The sequence below is a fragment of the Falco peregrinus genome, chromosome 5 (genome assembly GCF_023634155.1).
Source record: "Falco peregrinus isolate bFalPer1 chromosome 5, bFalPer1.pri, whole genome shotgun sequence".
NCBI classification, from domain to species: domain Eukaryota; kingdom Metazoa; phylum Chordata; class Aves; order Falconiformes; family Falconidae; genus Falco; species Falco peregrinus.
In genome coordinates, this window is record NC_073725.1 from 88,733,304 (window position 1) to 88,759,807 (window position 26,504).

The window sequence follows — 26,504 nt, forward strand, 5'->3', positions numbered from 1 at the left end:
CCGGGCGCGTGCACCTGCCGGTGTTCCCCCCCACCCCCCCCCGGCCTGGCGGGTGGTTCCTCCCGCTGCCCGCACGCGGCGCTGCGGACGAGCCCACGCGGGAGGCGCGCGGGGGGCGGCCAGGCGCGCGGCCGGCGCGGGGAGCGCGCGGCTGGGCTCGGAGCGGCGCGGAGCGGAGCGGGCGGCGGGGGAAGATGGAAGGAGCCTCCTTCGGAGCGGGCCGGGCGGGGGGGGCCATCGACCCCGTGGATTTCCTGAAGCAGCCGCAGACCATCCTCCGGGTGACGACCTGGGTAAGGCAGAACGGCCGTGCTGGCCGGGACACGGGGCCGCGGGGCTCGGTGCCGGGCGCTGGGCAGTGCCCGTGCGGTGGGCAGTGCCCGGGGAAGGCGCCGTGCCCGTTACATTGTGCAGCGTGCCGTGCGGTGTGCGGCGAGCAGGCGTGCAGCGTTCGTGCAGTGTGCGGGGCTTCTGCAGCCGCGGCGTGTGGTGGCCCGCCGTGGCGAGTGGGGCTGGCTGGGTCCCGGCCGCGGCGGCAGGGCTTGCAGGCTCCCGTGGGTGTTCGCAGGGAGTTTTCTCGGGAATGGGGCAAGGTGCGGTGGGTGGATGCGCGGCAGCACCTTCGCAGTTTTGTCTCTTTGCTTGAGGAAAGGGCAAAGGGATGGGGTGTAAATCAGGAGGCAGAGGACATTTTCCTTCCTTCCACCTTCCATCCATCCGTGCGTGTGACAGAAGAAATCCGACAGCCCGCCCTGCCCAGCTCTCCATGGTCTTCTGAAAGGATGGCATGGGTTTTGGCCGTTTCCCATCGACGAGTCCCTGCCGCGGAGCAGGGGGCAGGAGGTGGGATGCGCTGTGCAGCCGCTCGGGGAAGGCTTCGCTCGCCCGTGGTCCGTGAATAAGCAGCACGGGGAGCTGCTGCCCGAGGGGTCGAGGCAGCCGCTGCTGTGCCACCCCCATCCTGGCTTTCACCTGCTGAGATCTGCAAGTGTTCATGGCCCTGGGAGGTCGGCAATGCCCGGCCCTTCCTACAAGGCCCCGGTGGGGAGGGTCTGCCCGGCTCTCACCGCACCAGCTCCTGGCTCTGGTGCTTGGCTGGAGGCTGCAGATGAGCCAAACCCTGGGGGGTTCATCCTTGCCTATGTCACCACCCTGCTGTGCACGGAGGCCCTTGGCCACCTGTGCTGGCTCTGTGTCACCTTCAGCAGTGCCAAATCAGGCAGTGAGTGAAGGAAAGGTGCGATGAGAAGGTGCTGCACCCTTGGCTGCCCTCCTTCCAGCTGTCGTGGCAGGGGCGTTTGTGGGGCTCTCCGGGGTGGGGTGCCCTAGCTGAGCCCCCGTACAGCACAGCATGGGAGCATGTGCTTATCTTTAAGCACATGAGCAATTCCAGCTGCGATCACACGCTCAAAGTTAAACCACATGCTTAAGTGTTTTGCCGGATGGGAGCCAGTGTGCTTGCCAGGGCTTCGAGAAAGCCCCCAGCACCATTACTGGAGAAGGACAGAGGCCAGGTACAGATCTGGAGCATCCAGCTTGGGGTGGATGGGGTGTTTTGGGCAGGGTTCGGGTACCTGGCAGCAGTCGTTTCCTAGAAGCGTTGCCTCAGCCCAGAAAACTCGGTCTGGATCCACCTGGATCCTCCTTAATCCTCCTCAGGTGGCAATGGCCAACTGTTGGTATTAGTGTTGGGTTTGGGTAGAGTTAGACAAATTGTTGACAGATTGATGGTGAGTTAGGTCCCTCGTAAAGAGCTCACCATCCTTGTCATACAGAAGAGGATAGGATGCTGCTGGGAAGCACGAGCAGAATACTGAATATAGAGATACAATAAAAACTGCAGCTTAGAAAATATTTATGCATTGATTCGCTGGCTGGTTTATTCAGTGGCAAAGTCACTTGTTTCATGGTTCTGCGTTCACAGGGGATCTGTGAAGACTGAGTGCTTACAATTACATGAATGCATGAACTTAACTCTAAACAAGTGCAGGGGGCCACTGATGTGACAAATGCGGGATGCGCACTGTGCTGTCCCAAGCATAAATGTTTGCGGTATTTGGGGACGACTCCAAACCCCACTGAGCTTAAAGGGAGGGGTTTTGCTGTTTTCAGAGGGCTGGGGATCAGGCTGTGGAAGGTCCCGTTACAAGCCCTTTGGACCACTTTTCCCAGGTCTCACATTTGCTGGCAGATCTGTCGGGGACCCTTCTCCATTGCTGCTCCAGCTTGGGGGTTCAGAGCCCCGACTGGCCTTTGCTGGGCTGCTGCACTCCGGTTACCTGTGTTTTAAGCCAGTTCAGTATTCATGGCTCCTTTCCAGCGTGAGCAGGGACTACAGCTGGGTGAGAGGTATGAGTGGAGGTTTCCTTCCCATCTGCCTGCATGGCCATTGCTATTTCTTGCAGGTTTTGTAAAGTAACATGTGCCCAGGCTCCTTCTGAGCGGTTGCTTTGCTGCTCTTGCCAGATGGGACCCATGTCAAGATGGAGAGCCGGGATGGAGGAGGCAGCCAGGAGGGTTTGCCCGTGAGGTCTCTGCTGCCTTTCTGCTTTGCCCTGACACTCATAATTGCTGTCCTGGGAGAGTGTGGCACTGCTGTGGCACGTGGTGGTGACTGCTCCTTATCACACCGTGCTGGCAGCTGGGTGGGTGGCATGGGCCGGCGCCCCACCGTGATGCTCCCTGATTCACAAAGCAAACAGAAACCTTTCCCGGCTTTCCTGCCTGCCATCACGGGGGAGGTGAGCTGCCTGTGCCTGCACGTAACAGCCATGGATGGTTACTCAGAAAGCCCTTGACTGAGGCTTTGAGGATGACTGAGTTTAGGTGTTGGAGTGGGTTTTCTTCATGTGGTTTTCCTTCTGGTGCTTTGTTGTTGTGTCTTTTCAAGTGCATTTAACCTGTACAGTTGGATCAGCCCTTGGAGATGTAACCGTTGTTGTGTGTATGACGTTATGTTCCTTTGGTGAGAAAAGGAAGGAGCTGCCTCAGATGTGCTGGTTTGGGTGGGAGTATGGGCGAGGGAGAACCACCGTGAGGCTTTGGGTGGGAATGTGGGTGATGGAGAACCACCATGAGGCTTTGAGTGGGAGCACGGGTGGTGGAGGAGCAGCATGAGGCTTTGGCTGGGAATGTAGGTGATGGAGAACCACCATGAGGCTTTGGAGCCAGCCTCGTGCACCTGATGCGAGCCGATGGTGCCGATCTGGGTGATGACCATTGCTGGGGTTTCATGATCAGCTACCACCAGAGGAGGGTCCAGCTCCGCTCCATGACTCTGGTAGCTGCTTCAGGGCCACAGATTCAGCCCTTGTGCTGGCAGACATCTAAGGGACTGGAGGGTGAACGGTGACTTCAATGCAGAAATCCCCAAATGTAAGTGATGACAAAAGGAGATTCCTGATTGTACCTCACACAGCAACCTCTCCCTGACAGATAGAGTAATTCTGAGTATCTGAAGGGAAAAACGCACTCCTGGGTTGAGCTGTAAAATCAAAAGCTGGAAAGAACCATTTAACAGTTCCTCATTCATCTCTTCCCCCTCCGTCTGATACAGTTTGTCAGATGAAGATGTGATCACTCTTGTGGTTTCCTTTTGAGACATTTTTTGCACAGCAAAACAAACTCGATATTCACAAAGGATGCCTGCAGAACCATGAGTTCCTTTCTCTGTGACTGCCAGCACCAGCTAGACTTTCAAGTGGTCACACAGCTTTGCAGGGGTATTGTTCATTTAACATAGCTTTAGGTTTCACTTTTAAAAAGCAGTTCTGGAAAATACTTTGGTAAAGTAAATGTTTTCAGTAATTCCTGTGAATCTCAGTAAGAGCAATGGTAAAAGTACAGTGCCTGGTCCCACCAGCACAGCCAGCTTGGAAGGGCTGGGGCACTCTGCCTCCTCCCACCACCCAGCCATTCCCTCTCCCTCCGTGGAGCTCAGCAGGAGATCGGGTCCTGATTTTGCTATGACTTAGAGGAACATTTAGGTATTTTCTTTAATGTGGTTGTTTCTTGCTCCAGTGACCCCCCTGTTGCTACCTGCATGACCTACGCACCTGGGACAACCTTGCCTGCAACTGGCACATTAGCAGCTGCCTGACCCTTTCTGCTGCCTTTTTCTCTTATTTCTTAAAGTTGAGTAAATTTGTAGTTCATCACCTGGATCACTGGAGAGAGCTTTTCCTACGCAGTATTTTATCTCATTAGGCTCAGTATTTTGTCTGGGTTTTCTTTGCAGCGGTCTTATGCTTTTAAGAGCAAAACCTTTTATTAGGGAACTGGACAAGGGCGGCCAAATCTGATCACTTGGCAGAGGCATGGCAGTGGAGTGGCAGTCCCTGTAGCCTTTGATATGCAGTAAGGAACTTTGATGGCCAGAGGTTACTTCGGCTCAGATCCAGCAAAGTCTTAATGTGCCCGGCTCTGCACTGATCTGGGTCTCAGTCCACACTGCAGCAGATCATTGTCTTTCAGCAAGGCAAATGTGCTTTGCCGAGTTGTGACTTTGGTGAGGGATGTGCCGGGCAGTGGTTTGATGTATTAGGAATAGCTGGTGGTTCTTGAAGGGAGGGAGCGTGCCCTTTCCGTCCTGGTCCGGGTTTGTTTTGTTTCTCCAGAGGGATGGAAAAGGCGCTATTTGTGTTCATGGTAAAAGGTGTGTTTGCTTTTATTTGGAAAAACAAGCTCAGGAACAGAAAAGCCAGGCAGCAAAGAAGTATATGGCTTCAGGACTGGTGCTACCTTGCACCCTCAGGCCAGAACACTTCTGAGGAGCTTCACACCTGGGGTGAGGCTGGTTTGAGGTGCTGTGGAGTGTGTACGATTGGGTTTGCAGAGCTACAGCACACAGTTCTTGTAAAGGGCTAGAGTTGGAGCCTGGAAAGCTCCCTCACTGGAGCAGACCTTGCCTGCTCCAGGCATCCTGCACATACAGGTGGACTTGGCTGCTTGACGTACCCAGCACTGGGCTGAGAACTCCCCAGGGGACATCACCGAGAAATACAAGGTAGGAGCTGTGGTGCTGCAAGATCCAAACAGCTCTCATGGCCTTCAGGGGTTTCACTGACCCTGGAGCACTTGGGGCTCTTGGAGAAGAGCTGCAAGGCTGGTCTGGCACTTAAGGAGCCTGCAGTGATGCTAAGAATCATTAGTGTGATCTCAGCTGCTTTGGACTTTGTCTGGTCTTGGCTGCTTTTCAGTAGGGTCACCAGATTTCCATCTTAATTCTCTTTTTCTGTGGGCTGTAGATTAAAGGCAGAACTTAAATTTAACATTTTTGGTAATGGAATTATACAGAACTTTCACTGCATCTGAGTTTAAAATGCTGCTAAATTATCATTTTCCTGTCATCACTGGTTCAAAACACTGCTGGCTCGCCATGTGCTCAGATTGCATTACTAGATTAGGAACTTTGAATGGGCGCTGTGTCTCAGCTAGCATCTCCTGCCACATTAGAAAAAGTAATTCAGTAAAAATTGGTCATGTGGTCATCAATACACATCCTTCCCAAGCTGACTAGCCCAGTCGATGTGTCCATAAACCTGTTACGGCCAGCATCATACTGCCTCTTTCTGTGCCAGAAACTGCGTCAGGTCTTTCCTTTGTGGTCATATCCACAGTCCTTGTGGGAAATCTGGCAGTGCTTAAAGTAGTTCTTCAGTCTTCACACCCTCCAATAAATTATGCAGATCAGTGCTGGAAACGTCCCCGTGACTGACAACTGTAAAGATAAACTGGAGAGGGACCTGGGACCCGATTCCCCCAGAATCTGAGCTTGGTGGGTGTTGAAGGAGGCTGGCCCTCTGCCAGGGGTCTAACTCATCCATGAGCGGAGTGTCTGCACGAGGTACAGACATGACTCAAGACAGGGGTTTAACTGGGGTTTATGAAAGCGCTCAGTGCTAGGCAGGATTGGGCCTGCGCTGATTTGACCTTAATTTTCTCTCTTCCCATTTGGTAGGCCATCCTTCACTTGCTGGGTGATGGCTCGCGGAGGGGAGGGTGCTGGGCAGGGAGGCATCTGTCTCACTGATGCTCACGTTAGAGTGGTGAAGCATGTTGGTACCGGCTGTCTGTACGTGCGGTTTGTGCCCAACGCCATTGATAGTGAGCTTCAGCAGAGGAAATTAGCGGTAGATTATTTTTCTTCATGCATTAAATTTCCTTGATGTCGACATTAATGGTTGCTTGCATGTGTAATCAAAGCAAGGTTTTACAGTCTTCTACAACCCCACACCTTCTGGTAATGTTTTTTATAGGTCCCAAATCAAAGTACAGTGCATCAGCAGTGGAAACATCTCACCTTAAAATGGCTGACAGTTCACACACTGAAGCTTTCAGCTTGTGCTCTCTTGCGTTATTTGCTTTTTGTTTTCCTTGCGATGGCTGTGCTCAGACTGTGAGGTCTCCTGAAGGAATTTTAGGTGCCTGGGCTACAGAAGGCTAAAAGCAACGGGGATGAAAAATGTGCGTGTCCTGGGGTCCAGCCGGCTCAAGCCCTGGGAGGGAACGTGGATCTGCAAAATATAATTACAGAACTGCGCCAGGCAGCCTGGCCAGCCACATTCTTCCAGATGGTAGAAATCTGGTGCAGAGAAGGCAGACGCAGGTCTCCCAGCTTTATGCACACCTAAAATGGTGTCTCTGTCGTGGGGCACACGGGTGTCCCCAGCGCCCTGGGTTCCTGCGAGGGTCTGACAGTGGCTGCAGGTCCAGCAGCCTGGGCATGAGTGCCTAGACACTGCTGAGCAAGGAACCTCCCAGGCTCCCCTTTTCCTGGTTTTTTGGCGGAAGAATGAGATTTCACTCCGTCTTCTGCTGCAGGGCTGCCTGCACGTCCATGCTGCCAGCAGCCTCCCCACCATGCGCCATCACCTCCGTGCCCCACCAGCACAGCCTCTGCCGGGGCAGCCATCAGCACAGGGCACTGGGCACTCGGTCACGGTCCCCTGCACTTACCAGAGGGGACAAAAGAGGCAAGAGGTCTTGCCTCAGATAGGGTGAGTGGGGAAAATGGGAGGTGGGCAGCAAGCAAGGGGAGTGGGCAAAATGTGCATCTGGGTCCAACACTTTGGATACTGAAGGCAGCCTTGGAGCTGCAGGCTCCTGCCCAGACGCAGCCTGCAGCCTGCAGCCTCGGGTGAGCAGTGGCCCTGGGGTGCTTTCCCAGGTTTTTAGGGTGATACTCAAAACCCCTCTGGTTTCAGCTTTGTGCCAGCCATTTGCCAGAGTCTATCACGGCTGGCATACCCCGAGCCTGTCACCGGTCACTGCCAGGACCTGTCCCTTTGTCCTGTGTTACAGAAATACTTGCTGGCCTGGAGAGGTGTCCCCTCTTGCCTGGAAGCAAGCTTTGAACTGGGGGAACTGGGCAGCTGGCTTTCATTAAGAAGTGAGGTCTCTGGCTTCTCCCTGGTTTGGTGTAACACGAGCTCACTTTGCGCTTGCACGAGCAGCTGATCTGCATCATCGTGGGTCCAAGCACTTCATGCATCTCCCTGACCAGCGTTGTTCTCCCTCCCAGGGCGTGACCAAGGCACAGAAGCTCTTTTGTGTGGCTGAAGTGCAAGCCTTAATGGAAAGGATGGGAGAAGACAGCTTTCCTCCTTCACATCCCTCCCTGCAGCTGAGTGCAGAGAGGAGCACTAATGGTCTGTGCCGCTGGAGCTGCCAGAGCCGGGGGCTCCCAGTTGTTCTCTGACACTGGGGAGAGGCAGGGCTGGGCAACCCGCACACCAGGCTGCTGGCCAGGAGACCCCGAGCTGCAAGCAGATTTATGTGAAAGCTTTGGCAGGGGGGATGCAATTTCATCCTGGGGTGGCTGGAGGTAATCCAGTTTGCTTATTGTGCCTTGCACGGGTTCACCCAGCAAGAGCAAAATTTGTTGCTGGTTGTGTTGGGTTGTTGAGATGGAAAACGGGGTGTGCTGTGAATGCTCAGGCTCCTTTGCAAAGCCTGTGAGATATGGAAGAGCCCCGTTAGAAGGGTGGCCAGGCTTGGGATGCAGTGGCTCACACAGCAGATGCCCTGGTGCTGTGCGTGCCAGTGACCTTGGCATTTGGTCCTGAGTGCTGTCACTGCCGAGCCTGCTCACGGGGACAGGTTCTGGGGACTGACCTGACGGGCAGTGGGAGTCAGAGGAGTGCCTCTGGAGAGCAGGATTTCTGCATCCTTGCTCAGACCTGTAAAATCTCACTCGCAGTGGAAAATCTGACCTTGTATTTTCGCTTTCAAGTCTCTGATGAAGGGATTGTGGGTTTGAGCAAGTGCAGTTTGTAGAGGTGATTGGAAAATGCCACTTGTTTTGCATGAACTTTAAAAAAATCCTATGGGTTTTATTTTCCCCCATCTACCCACATTTTCTCAAAAAATTTTTTTTCTCATTTATACTTAGAAAGGCAATGCCAAATCTATTCTCATTCAAATCTTTTACCAGCACTAGGTTGGGTTTTTTTGAGAAAAACTGTAAAATTTCAGTCATGGGGGGAGGAAGATAAAATCCATGGAAAGACTTGTTTTCACTGAAAAGCATGTTTTGACAGGAGTGTTTCAGCCAGTGCTGATGTTTTGAGCACATCTATCAAATACGTACGCTTGCAATTTGTTACTGTTTTGACCTCCCGAGAAGAAGCGGAATGTCCCGTGTTGCCCACACCGAAACGCTGCGGGCAGCGCCCAGTCAAGGGGGTCTCGTGGGGTGAGCTGCTCAGGTCATCTTGCAGCAAGAAGGATGCTTTGCTTTGCAAAACCCTCTGGAGTTCGAAGTTAAGCAGTGAAACATCTTTTTTCTTCCATCTCTGGTAGTACATGCGCTTGCAGCCATCCCAGCAGCATCCCCCGTGCGGGCAGCCAGACACCCTGCCCTGTAGCATCCTTCGTCGTATTTACGGGAGCCCTCTCTCACCCCCTGAAAATGAGCTCCCGGTCAGCACCTGAAAGCACAGGGAAGTAGACCAGGTGGTTAATCCTGGGAGGACTAACAAAACACTTATCGAAGAAGCTGAGTGCAAGTTCGCTGGCCTGCCAGGGAAATAATCCCGTGGAATCAGAGGTTCTCAATTATTCATGTTTTCCAGAATCACATTATTTCTTCCAGGGCCTGTTTTATAAATGCTGCTGCTATTTCTGATGGTAAATAACAATTTTGCATTATTTATGAACAGATTTCTACAACTGCTGATATTACAGCTGCTGCCAAAGCACTGGGAAAATTATTATTACTGTTTGTTGTTGTTTCTTTCTTACAATGCAACCCTCTTGTTCTTTGCATGGTGATGATGTGCCCGTTGCGGTGTGAAAAGCCGAGTGCTCCCGAAGTGCAGCGCCAGCGAGGAAGAGGGTGCAGACGCACTCGGGTGACTTGGGTGGCCGTCGAGCTCATGGCTGGTGCTCAGAGCTGAGATGAGCCAGGGATGGACGGGGGACAGAACCCCGGGTTGTGGTTAAATTAAAAGAGGAGGAAGGCCTGATTGTCTCCCTGTGCCAGCCGTGGAGTGGTCTGTGGGAGACAGGTACTTTCTGTGCCCTGTTCGCGCTCCAGGGGCAGTCAGAGGTTGCGTCTGAATTTTGCAGATGAGCGTTTGGAAACCCACATTTCTAGGAGGGTGTTATTCAAGAATGGGCTAATTCCTGGGGCTGAGGAGCATTTCCAGGGCTGAAACCCACTCCTGCTGCCTGTCGCGTAGACAGGGATGCATGCTTGCCTCCACCGGGGTGGAGATGCTGATCCCCTCGGCCAAGCAGGCCATGGAGAGAAGGGGCCAGCGCAGAGCTGGTGGGGGTCTAGGGCAGCATGGCAGGTACATGAGGTATTTTGATGGACAGAGTCCCAAAGAGCTGCTGCTGGGACCTGCGGGTGAATCCTGGGGGGAATTTTGCAGGACCTCACCCACTCCCGACTGAACGGGGCAGGAAGGCTGCTCCCTCCAGCCACCCCAGCAGCAGCAGCGGGTGCTTGGGCGAGCTCTTCTCTCCTCACCCCACAGCAGGACCTCCAGCACGCCGGGTACCTCAGGGATGCCAGCTAAATTAGCAAGCAGGTTTCGGAGCATCTCTGCCGCTCGATGCAGGCCAGCTTACTGCTGGCCTGAATTTTAAGTGCTGGAAGTAATAGGAATCTGCTGTCACTAACAGAGCTCCTGGCTAAAAAGTTTTAATGATGAGCCCTGCCCGTGGCTGTCCTGCTGGCAGGTTTCTGCAGGCGGGTGTGAGCATGGTGCAACCTGCTCATCCATCACGTGCTTGCAGATAACAGCATGAGAAGTTGGTGGCAAATTCCTGGGCTTGGGGTGCTGGGGTAGCTGCGTGCAGGAGCTCCTACATGCCTGAGGTAGGATGTGCTCCAGAGACTTGGCTGCTTCTGCTCATCATTTATTTCAGATGACACCGTACAGAGAAAAAGAAAAAAACCCTACGCCCTCACCAATCCCTTCACATTTAGTAGTTCAGTCCCTTGCAGATGCATTTCTTTGGTCTCCAGTTTGGAGGAGGCTTGGTGGGTACGCTCTGAGACAGGTTTGCTAATGGGACACTTGTGTTTCTAAGTAGCTTCAGACAGAAGCAGCTCTGGCCCAGCTTCACGCCGGCACTGGAAAGAGTTTGGAGAGCCATTTGGAGAATGAAATCCTTCAGGGCAAGCAGGAGTGAGACATTTGGCCAGTGCTTGGGAGAAAACCTCTATCACAAAGTTATGTTAAAGAGTGCTTAGAGCTGTCTGAATGCTTTGCTCTTAGTGCCTTCTGCTCCATTTCACCCAGCTCTGCTAACGTGGTGCTTCAGGGAGCACGGGGCTGTAGGAGGTGGCCCACAGCCCGGCATCAGCCATCGAGATGCAGGTGACTTTGCAAAGGCCACTGGCTGCAGTTTATCATGTGGCTCTTCAGCTGCTGCCTCTGTCTGCCGCCTGTCTCGGTCTTGTGCACTTCATGTCACAGAGAAGATGTAGCGGGGTGTCGGGGGTGGGAGCTGCGATGTACCCCGAGACCCCAGCTGCTCCCAGGCAGCCACCACGCCGGGGCATGCTGGAGGAACCTCTTATCTCTCCTCTGGATAGTGGCCTCCAGCTGTGTCCTGCAAGGCAGTGGGGCAGGCATGCAGGGAGCCGGTGCTGGCAGCAAGGGAGGAGATCAGAGGTTCACAGCTTGATGGAGGGGCATCTGCACGCTTTGCTTCCCTCCCTGCTCGCAGCCTTGAAATCCAAACAGCAGTGCAGCGCTTTCTAGGCTCTAACGGAGCAGGCTCCAGAGCAAATTGTAATGCAGCTGGTCCCGTGGCTTCCGCTTGCTGCCTTTGGTGTTGGAGAGATAAGGGAATTACTTTAGCATGCAGCATCGTGAATGGTATTAATTTAGGCAGCTGGCTGTGCGCTGCCATCCGGCTCCTTCCCTGCCTGCAGGGCTGTGAAACCCCCTCGGGTCCCAGCGGTGGGACCTGGGCAGCCACCAGCAACCCCCCACCCTTTTGTTGTCCCTCTCAGGGCTGAAACCAGGTCACTTGATAATGGATGCAGGCGCTGCATCCTTCAACCCCTGCTAAGCCAGGCGAAAAATTGCCCTGTCATTCACAGAGCAGCCTGTCCCCCTGCCTCGCTGTGCCCAGGTGAGCTGCTCCCCACCTCCCTCTGCTGCCATGTCCTGTCCCCCTCCACTGGGCATCCAGTCCCTCCCCGGGTCAGCCAGCTCAGCAACTCAGTTATCCTCTGTAACTTCGTTTCTCTGCGCTCCGCAGGGACACAAGGGGGTTTATCAAGCGCAGCCTGGCAGTGAAGAGCAGCGCAAGCAGAAAGACTGTGCAGAAACCTGACCCATCTATTTATTTTTTCCCTCCCCAGCCTATCTGGAGAACAACATCTCTTAAAATACCCTGCACACCAAGCCACTGAGAGGCAGACAGGCTCGCAGAGAAGGAAGACCTAGGTACCATCCACCAGCCCATTGCTTAGGGCCACGAACCAGACGAGAGTTGGGATCTGTCTAACAAATGCCATGTTGCCATGGAGTCAAAGACAGGATTGAATCCAATTATGTTGCTGTTGGAAAACAGAGTTAAATGTAAACAGCAGCAAGTCGTGTTTTCTCCTTCCTTCTGCAGATCTTCTCCATCGTGGTGTTTGGCTCCATCGTGAACGAGTGCTACGTGAACAAGGACAGCCAGCACCCTGAGCTGCTCTGCATCTTCAACGAGAATGAGAGTGCCTGCAGCTACGGCATCGCTGTTGGCGTCATTGCCTTCTTTGGCTGTATCTTCTTCTTTGTCGTGGACCTCTACTTCCAGCAGATCAGCAGCGTTAAGGATCGCAAACGGGCCGTCCTGCTGGACCTTGGCTTTTCAGGTATGTCTCTGGCTTTGCTGTGCTTGCAAAGGATGATGCTGGTTCTGTGGGCAGCGCAACGCCATTGCTGTGCCCTGCAGCTCTGTGTTTGAGCCCTTCCTTCTCCTTCCATGGTGTGGCACGACTGGTGTGCCTCAGTCAGGGAGCACAAGGGTGGTGGATGGATTTTCCCACCCAGCCATGGTGGGAAAATGGCAGCAGCGAGGAAGCCGGGGTGTGGTGGCTTGGGAACAGGGTGTCCTTCTCGTCTGTGTCACTTCTGCAACTGTAGACATTTGCTGAGCTCGGTTCTGTGAGGGCACCCAGAGAAGTGAGGCTTGGTGGTTGCATCTCAGAGACTAGGTGGGGTGGTTTAGCCTCCCACATCTCCTGTTTCTGGCTCAAGCAAATGTCGTTTTATCAGTTACATCTGTGTCTGTTTTCACTTTGTATATGTGTGTTTTGGAACAAAGCAGATACGTGCTTCTACACAGCGATGTGCAGGTAGGTCTGGGGCTCCTCTGCACCACCTTGAACCCCTTGACCTGGTGCTCATTTATGCGAACACGAGCAGGTGGGATGCTTGAGCCGGGAGAGGCCATCCTTTACTCGGCTGCTGTGGGAGTTGCCTGGCTGAGTTTTCAGCTGATGTTCTCCATTTCCAGGCTCTTGTGTTAGCAAAGTCTGAAGGTGATTTATCCAGCACAAGCATTGCTGATGGCTCTCTGGTCCCAAATGAAAATATCCGTCATCGCCTCCCTGCACTTGCCTGTTGTTAGGGATGTTCTCTCCTTGCTGGAAAGCTTATTTCCATGGTGCTAGAGCAACGGCATCCAGACCTTGTTAGATGATATTTACAGTCCCTTCCGTGGTGCTTACTGCCTCCAACCCTTCGAATCAAACAGAAGGGGAACATCACATCCATCTTCTGGCTAAAGCTGCATGTCGTGGTGCGAGGCTGTGATCCTCCATGCCTTCCACCTCCTAACAGCCGTTCTCTCCCCTGCCAGGCATATGTGAAAAGGTACCACTCTCAATCTCTGCCTCATTTCTCTTTTGTACTTGTCATGCATTGTGTGTGCATTCATGGGCTTCAGCAGCAAGCCGGAGAAGACAGGTTCTGCCCTGCAAAGCCTCTGCTGTGCTGCGCTGCCCCGGGGCCAGGCCGCAGTATTGCACCAGAGGTCTGTGCTGGTAAATCCACCCAATGCAGCTGTGCTGCCAGCGGTGACATTTATTACCCCAGCATCGTGTTGTGTGCTCCAGGTACAGCGTGTCCTCAGCCTGTGTCTGGGCAGAGACGTCCTGCTCCCTCAGGCCATCCCCTCTGTGGGCTTCTTGATAGAAAACAGGCAAGCCGCTTCCTTGCTGGGAAAACAAATAAAGCACTTATGTGTGGGTGGTGTGGATGCACGCCTGTGACTGACAGTCACCTATTGGGGTCTGCAGAGAGTGGTCTTCCACAGCTCCCTTCCAGCCTGGCATTGTCTCTGTTACTGCTGCCTGGTACATCTCCCTGCCAGCAGCTCATTACTTTCCTCGCTGCTCTTATACAGTCTCCACTTTCCCCACTTAATGAACCATTTCCCACAGGGCACCCTAGCGAATGCTGCGCTGAAATCCGGCTTGGTGCTCAGATAAAGAGGAGCATGGTCTGGGGCTTTTGTAACAAAGTCCATTGTTACAGGTGAACGCGTCTACCCCTAGTTCCAATTTTTACATCTCCTAAGCCCAAATTCACTGCAGCACTTGTGACCCTGCTTGGAGCCGTGGGTTGGACATGTGGCATCCAGAGGTCCCTTCCCACCCAAATCGAGCAGTGGCACGAGCTGTTAGCTGCATGGATCCTCGGTGTGCAAGGCAACCTTCTGCTGTGCAGACAAGCAGTGGGTTCATTTTGCTGAGAGACATCAGGGCGGGTTCCTGCCCAGCGTATTTCCTCCAATTACTGTAGCTGTGCCTTTATGTTTCTAAAATTATGGCTGCCCCAAACCTTTCCTACAGCCCTACTGCCGTAGCCTGTACACCCACTCACACAGAAATGCCAGGCAGTTGGTTGCTCACAGAATAAGTGTCGATACAAGCAGATCCAACAGCAGAGATGAAGTGCAGGGTTTCACTGGCACATGAAGCCTCCCCAGCGGCAGAGATGGCAGCCCGATGTACCCCCCTGCTCTGCTCCTGGCACCCTTGGGCACCAAACCTGCCAGGAGGCAGAGCTAACCTGTGTAATTTGCCTTGTTAACTACCTCCGTGTTAATAACCCCTGGAGACTTCCCCTGTGGGATCTTCCTATGCTGTCCCCTTCTTTCCTCCCCACCAAGGATGGGATTCTTAGTTTCCTCTTGCTTCTTACAGCTGTTTCATCCTTTCTCTCCATGTGTGATCTCTGCATTATTGCTTGATATAAAAGCTGAACATGCATCTGGGAGATAATCGGGTGAGGAACATGCTGGGGTACAAGGGAGTATTGCAGGCTGGGCGGTGATGGGGGGTGAGAAAAGCAGGTCACTTCTGGCCCTTTGCCTGTGTCACCCAGGAGCCTGATGCCAGCTGCCAGCGAAGCAGATGTCAACGGACGGTTGCTGTGTGGAGGTTGGGGGGGGGGGGGGAGTTAATGAAAGCGTTAACTTAAGGCTTTCTTTCGCTTGAAGGAAAGAGGGCTTGTGCGTCAGATCAGGGGCAGATCAGAGCCACCAGGCTGGCTGGGAGGTGACGCTGGGGTGCAGGCAGGGGTGCAGGCAGGACTGCCGTGCTGTGCAAACGGCATTTGCAACTTTCTCTTCCATCTGCTCTTACAGCTGCTCCTGTAGACGTGCGCTTGCTTGGGACCAGGCTGTAATTATGGCTGTAACACATCTTTCCTGGTGTTTGCACTCTGTCGTCTTGCAGAGCCTAAAATGATAATTATCTACCGGCTCTTGCCGTGCTTCCTGGCATTCTCCTTTTCCCCAGGGTGTCGGAGGGTGCAGAGCTGCTACTGTGCCCCTGGCTGGAGCTGGGGCCGGCACACGTAGCCTCACCATGCCACTGGCAGCTCAGCCCTCTTTGCGAGGTTTTAAAACTCGTGGGTAACAACAGCCGCCTCCAAAACAGCCACTTACACCTGATGCTGTGAATACAGCAGGGGCTGGGAGCAGGCACTGCCAGCCCCTCCGCAGGACCGGGACCGTGCGGGTGCCGGATGAGGGCACAGCCACGTTCCCCGTGAGGCACCGGTGCGAGGGCAGTCAGTGCAAGCCTGCGAGTCTGATTCTCATGACTGGCTGCAAAGCTTCATCTCAAAGGAACGCCAGCAGAAGCTGAACGTGATCACAAATGAAAGTAAGTGCTGGTACAGAAGCAGAGTTTCCATACAGTTCCCATAGAGCTGCCTGGGAGGTCCAATCTCATAGGCGGGCGTGTGTCAGTCCTGCAAACTTTGAACAACACGTGGCTTGTGTTTCTGGAGGTACCCTCCATGCCTGACCCTGTCTTCTCTGTTGGCAGCAATACCTGCCTTCTCCCTTCCCCAGGGCACTGGAGGGAATCCTCCTCCTCCTCCTCAGGGATCCAGGCAGAGCTGGGTGTGGAGGGAATGGCTTGTCTATGCATTGTAAAACCTCCGGGGAGTCCACATGGGTGGCAGCAGAAGCGGCTGTAGCTAGACATTTCTGGCTGAAGAAGCTGATGGTTTTAGCACGGGGAAGGTCAGCATCTCGCATACCTCAGTGTTGCAGAGGAAGCCGGTAGCTGCAATACCCAGCGCAGCCGGTGCACATTCAGGGATGTGCATGATGTCATTTTAACTCTTGAAAACCCTTAGAAGACAGCAGTGATAGATGGAGCTTTATGGCACCCGTCAGTGGACAACCCCGCGTCGCAGCTGTGACTCCTGCTCTGTGTCCTTGCCCAGGAGCGGTATGAGGAAGGACGAACTGTGCTAGACAAAGAAACAGTCCCCCCAAACAAGCTCACCCCCTACAGACCAGTGACAGAGCCTAGTCCTGATGGAGACCCCCATGTCCCTTGGTGCCAGCACTGCACAGCCCCAGAGCTTGTCCCTGAGCATCCCTGTGCTCCCCACAGTGCAGCTCAGAATTAATCTCTTGGGAACTGCTCTTGTTTCATTTCTGGTCTTTTGACTTGCAAACACCGCTGTCTCCAGCAAAGTGCGTTCTTGAACAAGAAAGTCCTGACTGAGGCTTGCTGCTCAAGCCCGGGAGGGCAGTGCTCCCCACTGCCCTGGCATTTGCTCCCCAAGTACCTGGAGGTGGGAGCACTGCAGCAGTGCAGCATCTGGAGATGTGGTGCAGCATCTCCTGCACCGAGACCCGAGGACTGCTACCCACCATGCTCACCACATACTGCTCATCTGAGCTGCAGCCAGTGCTGTATCTAGGGCATGCATCTCCTTGTGTCCGCATTTAGGGGTTGGATCTGCTTCCTCTAACAGGGGCCAGCTGCTGATAAAGCCCCATTATAACAGAAGGGGACTAGAAGGCATCTCTAGCCCTGAGGATGACCTTTAAGGAGTAACCCCAGAGGTCTCTTTTCACATTGACAGTGGTCATCCCAAGGGGAAGTGAAAATGTCTGTGCAGAGATTTGGGGCAGTTTTGGTTGCAGGCATTAGCTGTATTTGGCAAAATGAAGCTGTTGTATTAGTCTGTGATTTGGAAAAGGAAAGCCTGCATGATCCTCGCTGGAGGTTGTGTTGCTGTGAGGGCAGTTCAAGGGCTCAAATATGACCGGGCTGATAAAAGCATCACCGGTCAGGAAGCCCCAGGCCCAGTCATGCCAGAGAAGGAGATAAGGAGTGTGTCTGTTTAAACTGCAGGTAGGAGCAAATTCTGAATTAAAGGTGAGGTGTGCGATGAGCCCTGTGACTCACACTGGGTGTGGATGCACGTGTGCATTTTGTGTCGTGCTTAGGAACAACCGGCAAAATAAAGGGGAATAAAGGAAGCATCTTTCCTCTCCCTACCGTCAGACTGTGCTTTGCAGCTGGCTGCCCCATGGGACTGGCATTGTGGCTGCTCATACTGGTGTGCTAATGATCCTTGGGAAGGTGCTGGGCAGCTCAGCATCCCACCTGCCAGTGCCCAGCATGTGCACTGACACCCAGAATTGGTGGGTGAGGGACCTTTGTGCTGGGGGTGCTCAGGAAGGCTGGAGACCCTTAAAACAGCATCATGGAAGGCTCCAGGTTGTGTGACTTCTCTTCCCAGCACTGGAAAGCATCACTGCTCCTTACACTGTGTGCTCGTGGCTTGCTTCTTGACTATTTTCTGAGCTCCTTGGCATCAGGCAGTGCTGTTGGCTGGTGATTGAATTAGGGGAGCTGCAGCCCTATCTTGCTCAGCCAGCTGTGCTTCCAGTAAGGAATAATCACCAGAGCGTTTTTCCTCAATCCCGCAGAGCCCAGAGAGGCTGAGAACAGGAGTGCCGTCAGCGGAGGGTTGCAGGGGTGAGCAGAGCTCTCTCACATGAAGCCCGTGTGCCCCTCGGCTCCATGGGCAGCCCTGCCGTGTCCCTGCCCTTTGCTCATTTGCTGCACTCGTGGGGTGCACTGACATCCCAGGGTCACTCCTGATCCCTGTGTTCAGAGCAAGGCTTCATCGCAGCCTGTCTGTGTTCCTGGTGACTGTTACTTGCCTTTTTTTAAGCTCTCCGGCTGTATCCTGGACCAAGGCATAGCCCATCGCAGGACAGCTGTACAGCCGCCTCCTGCAGCAACTGAGCAGCCTGGTGCTGCTCCCGGGAGTGCTGGCTTCTTGCTGGGTGAGGATTGCAGTATCCAGTCCAAAGTCTCTAAGAGCTGCTGGTGTCCAGAGAACTGAGGGGATGGGGTGCTGGAATTGAGCTGATAGCACCTTGACGCCTGTGAGCAGGCTGAAACCCCGCAGGCGGTGAGGACCGCGTGTCCAGAGAGGGTGTGCTGTCCCTGTAGGTCTTTGAGATGAGATTGAGATGTAGGTGCGCTGAACTTCAGGCTGGCAACACATTGGATGACCCTACAAGGTTCCTTCCATCCCTGATTTTCCAGCGACCGCGAATCAGCCTCTTAAAATAGCTCCTTTTGGGCCATGCCGCAGGCCAAGGCACCCAAGATCACTGTCGCTATTTGAAAATCTTGATGGCAGTGTGTTTGTCCGTCAGCAGACGGGGGTCCTTGCGGCAGCGGAGGCGGTGGGCAGGGGCAGCACTGACCAGCTCCGTTCTCTTTCAGGTTTCTTGTCCTTCCTGTGGTTTGTAGCCTTCTGCTTCCTAGCAAACCAGTGGCAACGGACAACAATGAGCAGAGGGGTTTCACAAGGAGCAGATGCCGCCCGGGCTGCCATCACCTTCTCTTTCTTCTCCATCATCGCCTGGGTGAGTTCAGCTTCAGAGCTAAGGTGGGGAGAGGAGAAACGAAACCTGCTCTGGGCTCAGCACTGAGCTGGGAGGAAGAATCGGGGGCACAGTTTGGAGAAGTGAATCCTGGTGCTCAGCCAGGGGCTGTACGGAGGAAACCTGCGGTCCCTGCAAATAGAGGTGAAACTTGTGGCTTCTTACCCGGGAAGCATCAGCTCAGCCCCCTCTCGCTGGGGAATACCAGACTTCCCTTTCTCCTGCAGCTGGAAAGTTGCATTCCCATCGAAAACGTGTCGCCAGCCACGAGCCGCCCTCATTTCAGGGCCTCATTAGACCCCCGGGAGCAGCTTGGTTGGAAGCGAGCAAGTCCCCAGGAGTGGATCACTGCGATGAGCTGCTCTCACGGGGTGGCAGGGTGATCTGGGGAGCTCTCAGGCTCACCAGCTCACCCTCCGGAGAAGCCAAACTGGCTTCCCTGCTGCCCACCCAGAGGCAGGGGCTTCCATAAACCCCCTTTTGCTCCCATTTTTAGGCTCTGTGTGTCCCCAGAGCCGCACAGTGGCAGAGGGACATCGCTGGACCTCACCCATACCTGGGGGTGCCTGCGCCACCCAGGGGGTCCTGCTCCAGAGACTGTGCATGGAGAAGCAGGGATGGCCCCTGTGTCACATCCACCCCTCCTCTGGCTTTTCGTGGGCAGAGAGCGCCGGAGATGTGCACTCATGCCATATTGCCTTAAAAGAATTGGGGCAAAAGCCAGTCTGAGGCTTTCCGACAGCAGGCCTGGCTCCAGTTACTCACCAGTTTAACTGCTCCCCCCTCTATTATTATCCAAATAAATCTCTTTTAATCCCAGCTCCCCCGCAGCTCTTCTCTGTTGCTGTATTGCCAGACTGCCTGTTTCACACAGCTGCCAGGGAAGGGCATCAGGTGGGATGCTCTCCCCCATCCCACCAACGTCCGCTCCCACCCCGGAAGGGCACTGGGGACACCGGTCCCCTGCTAGCAGCATGGAGGATGACCAGGGTGTGTGGACACACCAGCTGCCCCTCCACTGGTACCATTAATCAACCCGGGTGCTCCGTGGGGTCGATAGGTGTGCACAGCCAGCGCCCGCTCTGCTGCCGCAGCCCCGCCGGCACTGGTCAGGGAGTGGGCGCGGGACGGTGGCTGGGAAGCCATTCTTGGTGTCTGCGGGTGGTTTTTTCTCCCCCCCGCTCCGAGCCTGTCATTTATAAACTAATTGAATTGTTAATGAAACCTCCTGAAATAAGAGCAAGTGTGGTGCGCTCGCAGCGCTGCCGCCCGCATTTCCCACGGTTTGCGACCTGAATACCGGCAACATGGAAGAGGGTGAAGGAGTCTCGGCAGAACTGACCTATTTTGCTGGCCCAGCACTCGGCAGCTTTCCCACCCCACAGCAGATGGGTTTATTGGTGCCAGCAGTGTCAGATCTGCACGGCCGGGGACCCGAGCACAGACTGGGACCCCCACCCCAGACAGAGCTTTGGGGGTCAATATGGCATGCAGAAATTACTTCTTTGGCATTAGGGGCTGTGCTTTGGGGTTGGTTTGGCTCTGGGCTGTAATGGAGCAGGGCCAGCAGCCGCCTGGGATGAGCTCAGCGCCTTGCAGCAAGCTGGGGGGGATGCAGGGTCTTGGGGGGAGCAGGATCCTGGGGGGGACATGGGGTCCTGGGGGATGCGTGGTCCTGGGGGATGGGGGGTCCTGGCCACGGAGTTGCCATCTCCCCCTAACCTTCCCCCATCCCGTGGCAGGTCGCGCTGGCAGTGAAGGCGCTGCAGAGGTACCGCCTGGGGACGGACATGTCACTCTTTGCCACCGATCAGTTCACTGCTGACCCCAACGCGGCGTACCCCGGCTACCCCACTGGCAGCGGCATCGAGAGCACAGAGACCTACCAGAGCCCCCCCTTCACCGAGACCTTAGACACCAACCCGAAAGGTTACCAAGTGCCAGTGTACTGAGGGGCGAGGGCCGCGTACCAAGAGACCGAGTCCTACGGTGCAGTACTCTTAACTGGTTGATTGCAAATGTATTCAGTCCCATTTCCTTAATGTGGCAAGTCAGTGCTGGGTTCCTTACTATTAGCTAGTTGTGCAGTGAATTCTGTACAGTGGTATTGGTTCTTGTCTTACCTGTCCAAGGGTTTTATAAAAGCAGTGTTCCCTCTAAGTCCGAAGGAAGGAAGGTTGCTACCGCATCACCTACACGTGGCGAAAGGCGAATAAATGCCCTCTCTGAGGCTTGACACTGGGTAGTCGGCGTTGGGTTCTGCTGAGCGCCCGGGAAAGCCCAGAATAACTTTTCCTGTTAGTAGTCACAGTAGCTGAGGAGTTGCTATTTATCTCGTTCTTCCAGAGCTAACACAGAATCGTTCTCATGGTGGCAAGGGTGGGTGGGTGGGCGGCGCTGGGGAGGTTGGCCCCACGCCGCTCCCGCTGCACAGCTTTCCTGTACGCGTTCCATGGAAAGTGCCAGATTCACAAAGAAATAAGTGGCATCTGTGTTACTTTTATTTGTATATATTTACTGTACAAAACAAAATCCAAAAAGGTGTTTCAAACTTAGCTTAGGATGCAAGCGGCATGGCGGGGGGCACAGTGGGTTGGGGTGATGTTGAATATCCAAATTGCTTCTACGCTTCAGCAGGGTTCTGGTTGAGGGTGTAAAAAGTTACTGTTTGATACTGGAAACCAGTTCAGCAATAGTTGGCTGCTAATTAGGAATAGCCTTTTATCAGTGGAAAATACGGCGTGTTGCGGTTCCACTTCTTCACCGAGGGATTAGGAAAGTTTGCAAATTTACAAATAGTTTCTGGTTGGCAACGCTGAACACTTACTCACGCTCAAACCCAGAGCTGCCAACACGAAAGGGGTGGGCGTCTAAGCGACTTAAAGTCCAAGTCAATTAGGAGCGGTATTGAACTTGTATTTTTATACTGGGAGCAGCCACCATCTGTCATCAGCTGCCGCAGAGCCTCAGGTGTGAACGTACATTTTACCCCGCCGTCCCTAGAAAGGAGAAATTCAGGCGGAGAATTGGAAAGACTTTACAGGCCATGGAAGTCCATCGTGTGGGGGCTCACGGCCCCATGTTTGCAAATAGTGGGAGAAGAGGGTGAATGAAAAGGACCCAGGAAAAAGAGGCTCAGGTCTGGTTTTCAGCTGCAAAATTCCTGTCTTGTCAAAAACAGCTAAATGTGTAAAATCCAGTAGCTCCTTTCAGCAACCTGCCTGCTTGCCCTGCCTGCCTGCCTGCGCGGTGGCTGTGATCCGAGCTGTTTGTCACTAAAGACTAAGCAGAGGAGCTGAAACTTGAATTCCTGACAGCTCCATCCTTAGAGGCCCCCGGTCCTCCTGGCTCCCGGCGAGCTGGGGTTTCGCCTTGCCACTTTACGCCGGCAAAAGTTGCGTGCTGCCTTCTGACCTTGTGACAAGCAATAGTGACCCGACTGCCCCAGCTCTCCTTGTAGCAAAAGCATCCAGCAGTTATTTTGTCATCATTAACACGGCTCATTTCTGCTGCTAAATTGCAAATAAATGCATTAATTAATAAGCAGCGAATCTCATCACAAGCAGTCACTCTCCGTGACAAAGTGCATTACTTGACTCCCCTCCTGCTGAGGCCAGGATAAAGGTGCGTTTGCAGCGAGGGCTGGCTTTGCTGGCGCTGCGCTCCTCCTGCTCGCCTGATGGCACCGGAGCCACCGGAGCCACTGGAGCTGTGCTGGGATTGTTTGGGCAGCATTTCCCAGCTCGGACACTTCTCCCGCGCCACTGTAGCATCCCTGCTCAGCGCAGCCGCACGCGGTGGCACCGAGACCTGGCGTCCCCCCGCAGTCCCCACCGTGGGCTTTCCCCATGGTGACAGCAGAGATGTCTCTCCCTCTGGACACCTTTGCACCCACTTGGAGGTCCAAACGCCGTCGGGGTACGTAGCTCGGCCCCGCTGCCTGGCCCTGTGCCCGCGGCAGAGGCAGGGGCGAGCAGGGGGATGCTGCACTGCTTTACTGGAGTGTCCCCTGCTTGGCTAATGCAAGGAGCAAGGAGGTGACCCAGGGGCATCTGCTGGTGGCCCGTGCCGGCAGGGCTTGGTGAGCAGGGAGACAGCTTCACATTAAGCAGACCAGGGATACCCAAACCCCAGTACGGTCTAAGCCTAAATTAGTGACGGGACCCTTGTGATTTTTCTAGAGTCAAAAAAGAAAAAAAAAGGCAAAGGATTTTAATACAGGGTACGGTAGAACTGTAGCAATATTTTCCTTAGAGGGAACACTGAAATCTTAGCAGCACAAACAGTACTTGTGTTAATATTTTAGCAAAATTATAATCAATTTAAATGTTTAAATTGATTGTATGTGAGATAATGTTTGTTCAGTACATTGTATTTTTTCTAACTATATAACTGTTCCAGAGTTTCCTTGTAACCGTAAAGAACTAAAGCTCTGTCTGACTGCGGGACGTGTCCTGACCCCTGGTGTAACCATGCTGAATATTACAACATCTGAATGTACGCACCGAGGCCTGCATTGCCTTTCTTTCCTCCCCACACTCCCACCCGCCAGCGGTGGGACGCAGAAGGGACGCACACGCACCCCCCACGCACGCTCTCGTGCCACGACTGACCTTAAGAGCAGCAACGGTGCAACGGGGACGACTTTCAGCCTGACTCCAGCCCCCGGCCGAGACCCCGTTGTTCTTCTCAAGGTCAGCGGCTTTTTCCAGCTCCCCCGAAGTCAGTGTTACCGTGAACTTGCAGTCGCACGGTCAGCGTGCAGGGACCCGGCTGCATCGTGCTGGGCAGGAGAGGAGGAGGAGGAGGAAGGGACTCGGGTGGCCAAGAGGCTTCCTGGCAGCGGGAAGGCAGGACAGATTGCTCCTTAATTAAACCGGGAATAACGTGTCCAGCCACATCAACAGGCACCTCAAGGAAGCTTAACCCTGCTCCCTCTACCACCACAAATGCCTGTCCCGGTCGGTGGAGACCAGGGTGGCACTGGGAAGAGTCGGCTCGCAGTGCTGGGCTGCTCTGCAGGCAGGGGCAGGCAGCCCACAGCGGGTGGATGTTTTTGGGGCAGTAGTGCTGGGTTTATAGATGTTGTTGCCCCACCTAGACTGTGTCAGCCGGGCAGGACGGGATGAGCCGTAATTACCGTGCATCACCCGAGACACACACGCTGGGACGAGCAGCTGCCCACCTCGAACCAAACCCGCTGTCTGGCGGCCGTCGCCCTGCCGAGTTACAACGTGCCCAGCAGCAGGGTGACACCAGCCCCGCGATGCAGCGTCCTCCCCCTTGCATGAAATCCTCTTTCCATGCTCGCCCCCGTGAGCCCCCGCAGGGTCCCCACGAGCCCCGCGGTGCCGGCAGTGCTGTGCAGCGGCTGCTGGAGCACATCGGCGTGTCCAGGACTCGCCAGGCAGGCCAGTGTGGGCAGGCACGGGCTGTAGCTAATAGAACCTCACGGGCTTATGGTTAGAGAACTAGATCCATCGGTGTAATAACTGTAGTGCATTATTTGGGGTTCAGGTATTTGGAACATCAGTCCTCGGACGTCTTTCTCCCGCTTTTTTCTCCCCGCGTGTTGGCCGGGATACGGGCGCGCTGGCTCCCTTCGAACCCGGCCCACGTCCCAGAAGCGTGCCCGGCGTGCGCGGGGGCTGCCGTGCCAGCTGCTGCCCCGTGCTCCCTGCCAAGCTTCCAGCTCTTCTCCCAGCCATCTCGGCAGTCAGCAGCTGACTCGAGCTTGCGGAGGGCAGGAGTTGCTGCTCCCAGGCTGGCATTAGCGCTGGATTTGGGTGTAAAGAGAACCCAAACCACCCCCGCCTGTGCCGGAGGTGTGTTCTGCCAAATCCTTGTTCCATGTTGTTCTGTGGCAACACCAGGCGTAGTTCTCAGAAGTTAACCGCACCATGGGATTTGCATGTTTTAATTTTAAGCATATTAAAAGATTTGAAAGAATTAGGATTTTTTCCCCCATTTGAAGCTGTTCCTAGCGAGGTGGGTTTTGCTTAACTGATACTTAGGGAAGCCATCTCCCCCCTTACACACTTCTGTTTCTCGGGGGTTTGAGCAGTTAAAGCCTGTTAAGCCATGTCTACAAGCAGTTGGGGTTTCACCAGCTGTTTTGCCTGGGCGCTTTGTAGGACGAGTTCCCCCCAGTTTACGCTCCAGCAGCAGCAGCTATGGCTTTGCTCTTCTGCTTCCGTCGGGCAGCAGTTCCGCACAGGGTAACTCACCCCCTCCTCTCTCCACAGAACAGCGTAGCTGTCTCACTCTTAGCTCTGCCTGCTGCAGCGAGCGGTGAGGTCACCTAAAACCAAACCAAGCTGCCTGTGGTCACTGTCCACTCATGCGTAAATCACACCGTTCCTTTTCATTCCTCTCCATAAACACTACTGCATGTGCTCACAGACTTCCTTTCAGCCTTTTTTTTCCCTGAAGCTTGATGGAGAGAGCGGATGGGTCTGGTTCCACCCTTGTTTATTCCCAGTACTTTCCTCAGTGGCATGTTGAAGTCGTGCGTGGCAGAAGACCCTCTCCCCCCACCAGCAAGGCTCAGACACAGCCTTCGCTCTGTCAACTTGAAACCCAAGTTCAGCTGCCTGTATTTTGTTGCAATACGCGTTTAAACCTCACATTCCTGAAGAGTTTTAATATCAAACTGATACCAAATGTGGTTTGCAAAATTTAAGGGTTTGTTGGTTTGGGGTTTTTTTTCAGATACCTCTGTATAAGCAGACCGCTTCAAAGAGTTGCAGTTGTCTCTAACCTTATGTGCATTGTAGTATAAAGTGGACTGTGTATGGAAACAAGTTAAAAATGTTTACAACTTTTGTATATATTATACATATAAAAATATCTTTTGAGAGAACAATCTGTGACAATGTATTTTCAGTGTCCGTGTACCAACTGCAACTTATTTTCAATAAAGAGTTAAAAATGACTAGAAGCGGCCTAAAAAAAAATTTGGTAATACTTTATTTAATCAGGTGAGCACAAGGAACAAGGAAAATGCATCATCAGGCCAAAGAGATCGATCGCCTCGAGGACACTTGCAGCAGCATCCGCCCGGCGGGAACTACCTATCTGCTAACGCAGAAGAAATTAACTGAAAGTCAAGGGAAGACATGAAGATACTCCTGCAGACAACGCGCTTCAGTTCCCCTGAACTTTACAAACCAAGGGCAGAGATGGGGAGAGCTGCCAGCGCAGAGTGACTGCTGCCTAGAAGCACTGGGGGCAGGTGGCCCCGAACCAAAGCACCGTGGCCATCACATCGGTGGTGGCGTGGTCGTGTCACAGGCATCACACCCTGCTCCGCTTGAGAAGAACCCGGCTCGAAGCAGGAACGTGGAAGCATCACTACTTGCCATGTATTCATGCATTTTATAAATAGCCATGCAGCCAAAATAATCTTCCCAATCCCCATTCCAGGGTGTGCAGCCTGGCCCCCGTGCTGAAGACAACATGTTTCAGGTATTCGAAACTGTCTTAATTATTTGGAAAAGACACCAAAAGCACTTTGCAGCCTGACAGCAAGCAGAAATACAAAGTGTAAGGCAAGGAAAACCTTCTGTAGCCAGAACTAGCTCTTCAGTAATACTCCGAGCAAAATTTCATAGAAATGATGCTTATATAAAAGCAGTGTTTTGTCACTAGAAATTACATAAATTAATTTCAACTTTATCCCTACGTGTTAAAAATAACTAAACCTGGTCTGCCAGGATGGGAGAGAATCAAATGCTGAATTACAGCCATGAAAGTGCGCTGCAGGGAGGGCTCCTGTCACTCCACCACGTCACAGCTGCTGCTGGAGGAGTTACTTCAACCGATGA

The 26,504-nt window shown here is 53.8% G+C and overlaps 1 protein-coding gene across 3 annotated transcripts; it reads left to right on the forward strand.

Moving 5' to 3' along the window:
* On the forward strand, positions 1–25,612 carry SYNGR3 (synaptogyrin 3). 3 transcript variants are annotated; one of them, XR_008747188.1, is made up of 5 exons: positions 1–293; positions 12,088–12,328; positions 18,518–18,660; positions 20,421–23,372; positions 24,924–25,612. XR_008747188.1 is itself a non-coding variant. In XM_005229030.4 (4 exons), exons 1-4 carry the CDS (start codon positions 195–197, stop codon positions 20,628–20,630), a joined length of 693 nt encoding a protein of 230 aa, XP_005229087.2. In that variant the 5' UTR covers positions 1–194; the 3' UTR covers positions 20,631–25,612. The 3 variants fall into 3 exon arrangements, 2 of the variants coding, with proteins under 2 accessions (XP_005229087.2, XP_055659721.1); XM_005229030.4 differs by having other exon boundaries at positions 20,421–25,612; XM_055803746.1 differs by lacking the exon at positions 1–293 and adding an exon at positions 1,349–1,514 and having other exon boundaries at positions 20,421–25,612.
* Positions 25,613–26,504: the final 892 nt, after the last annotated feature.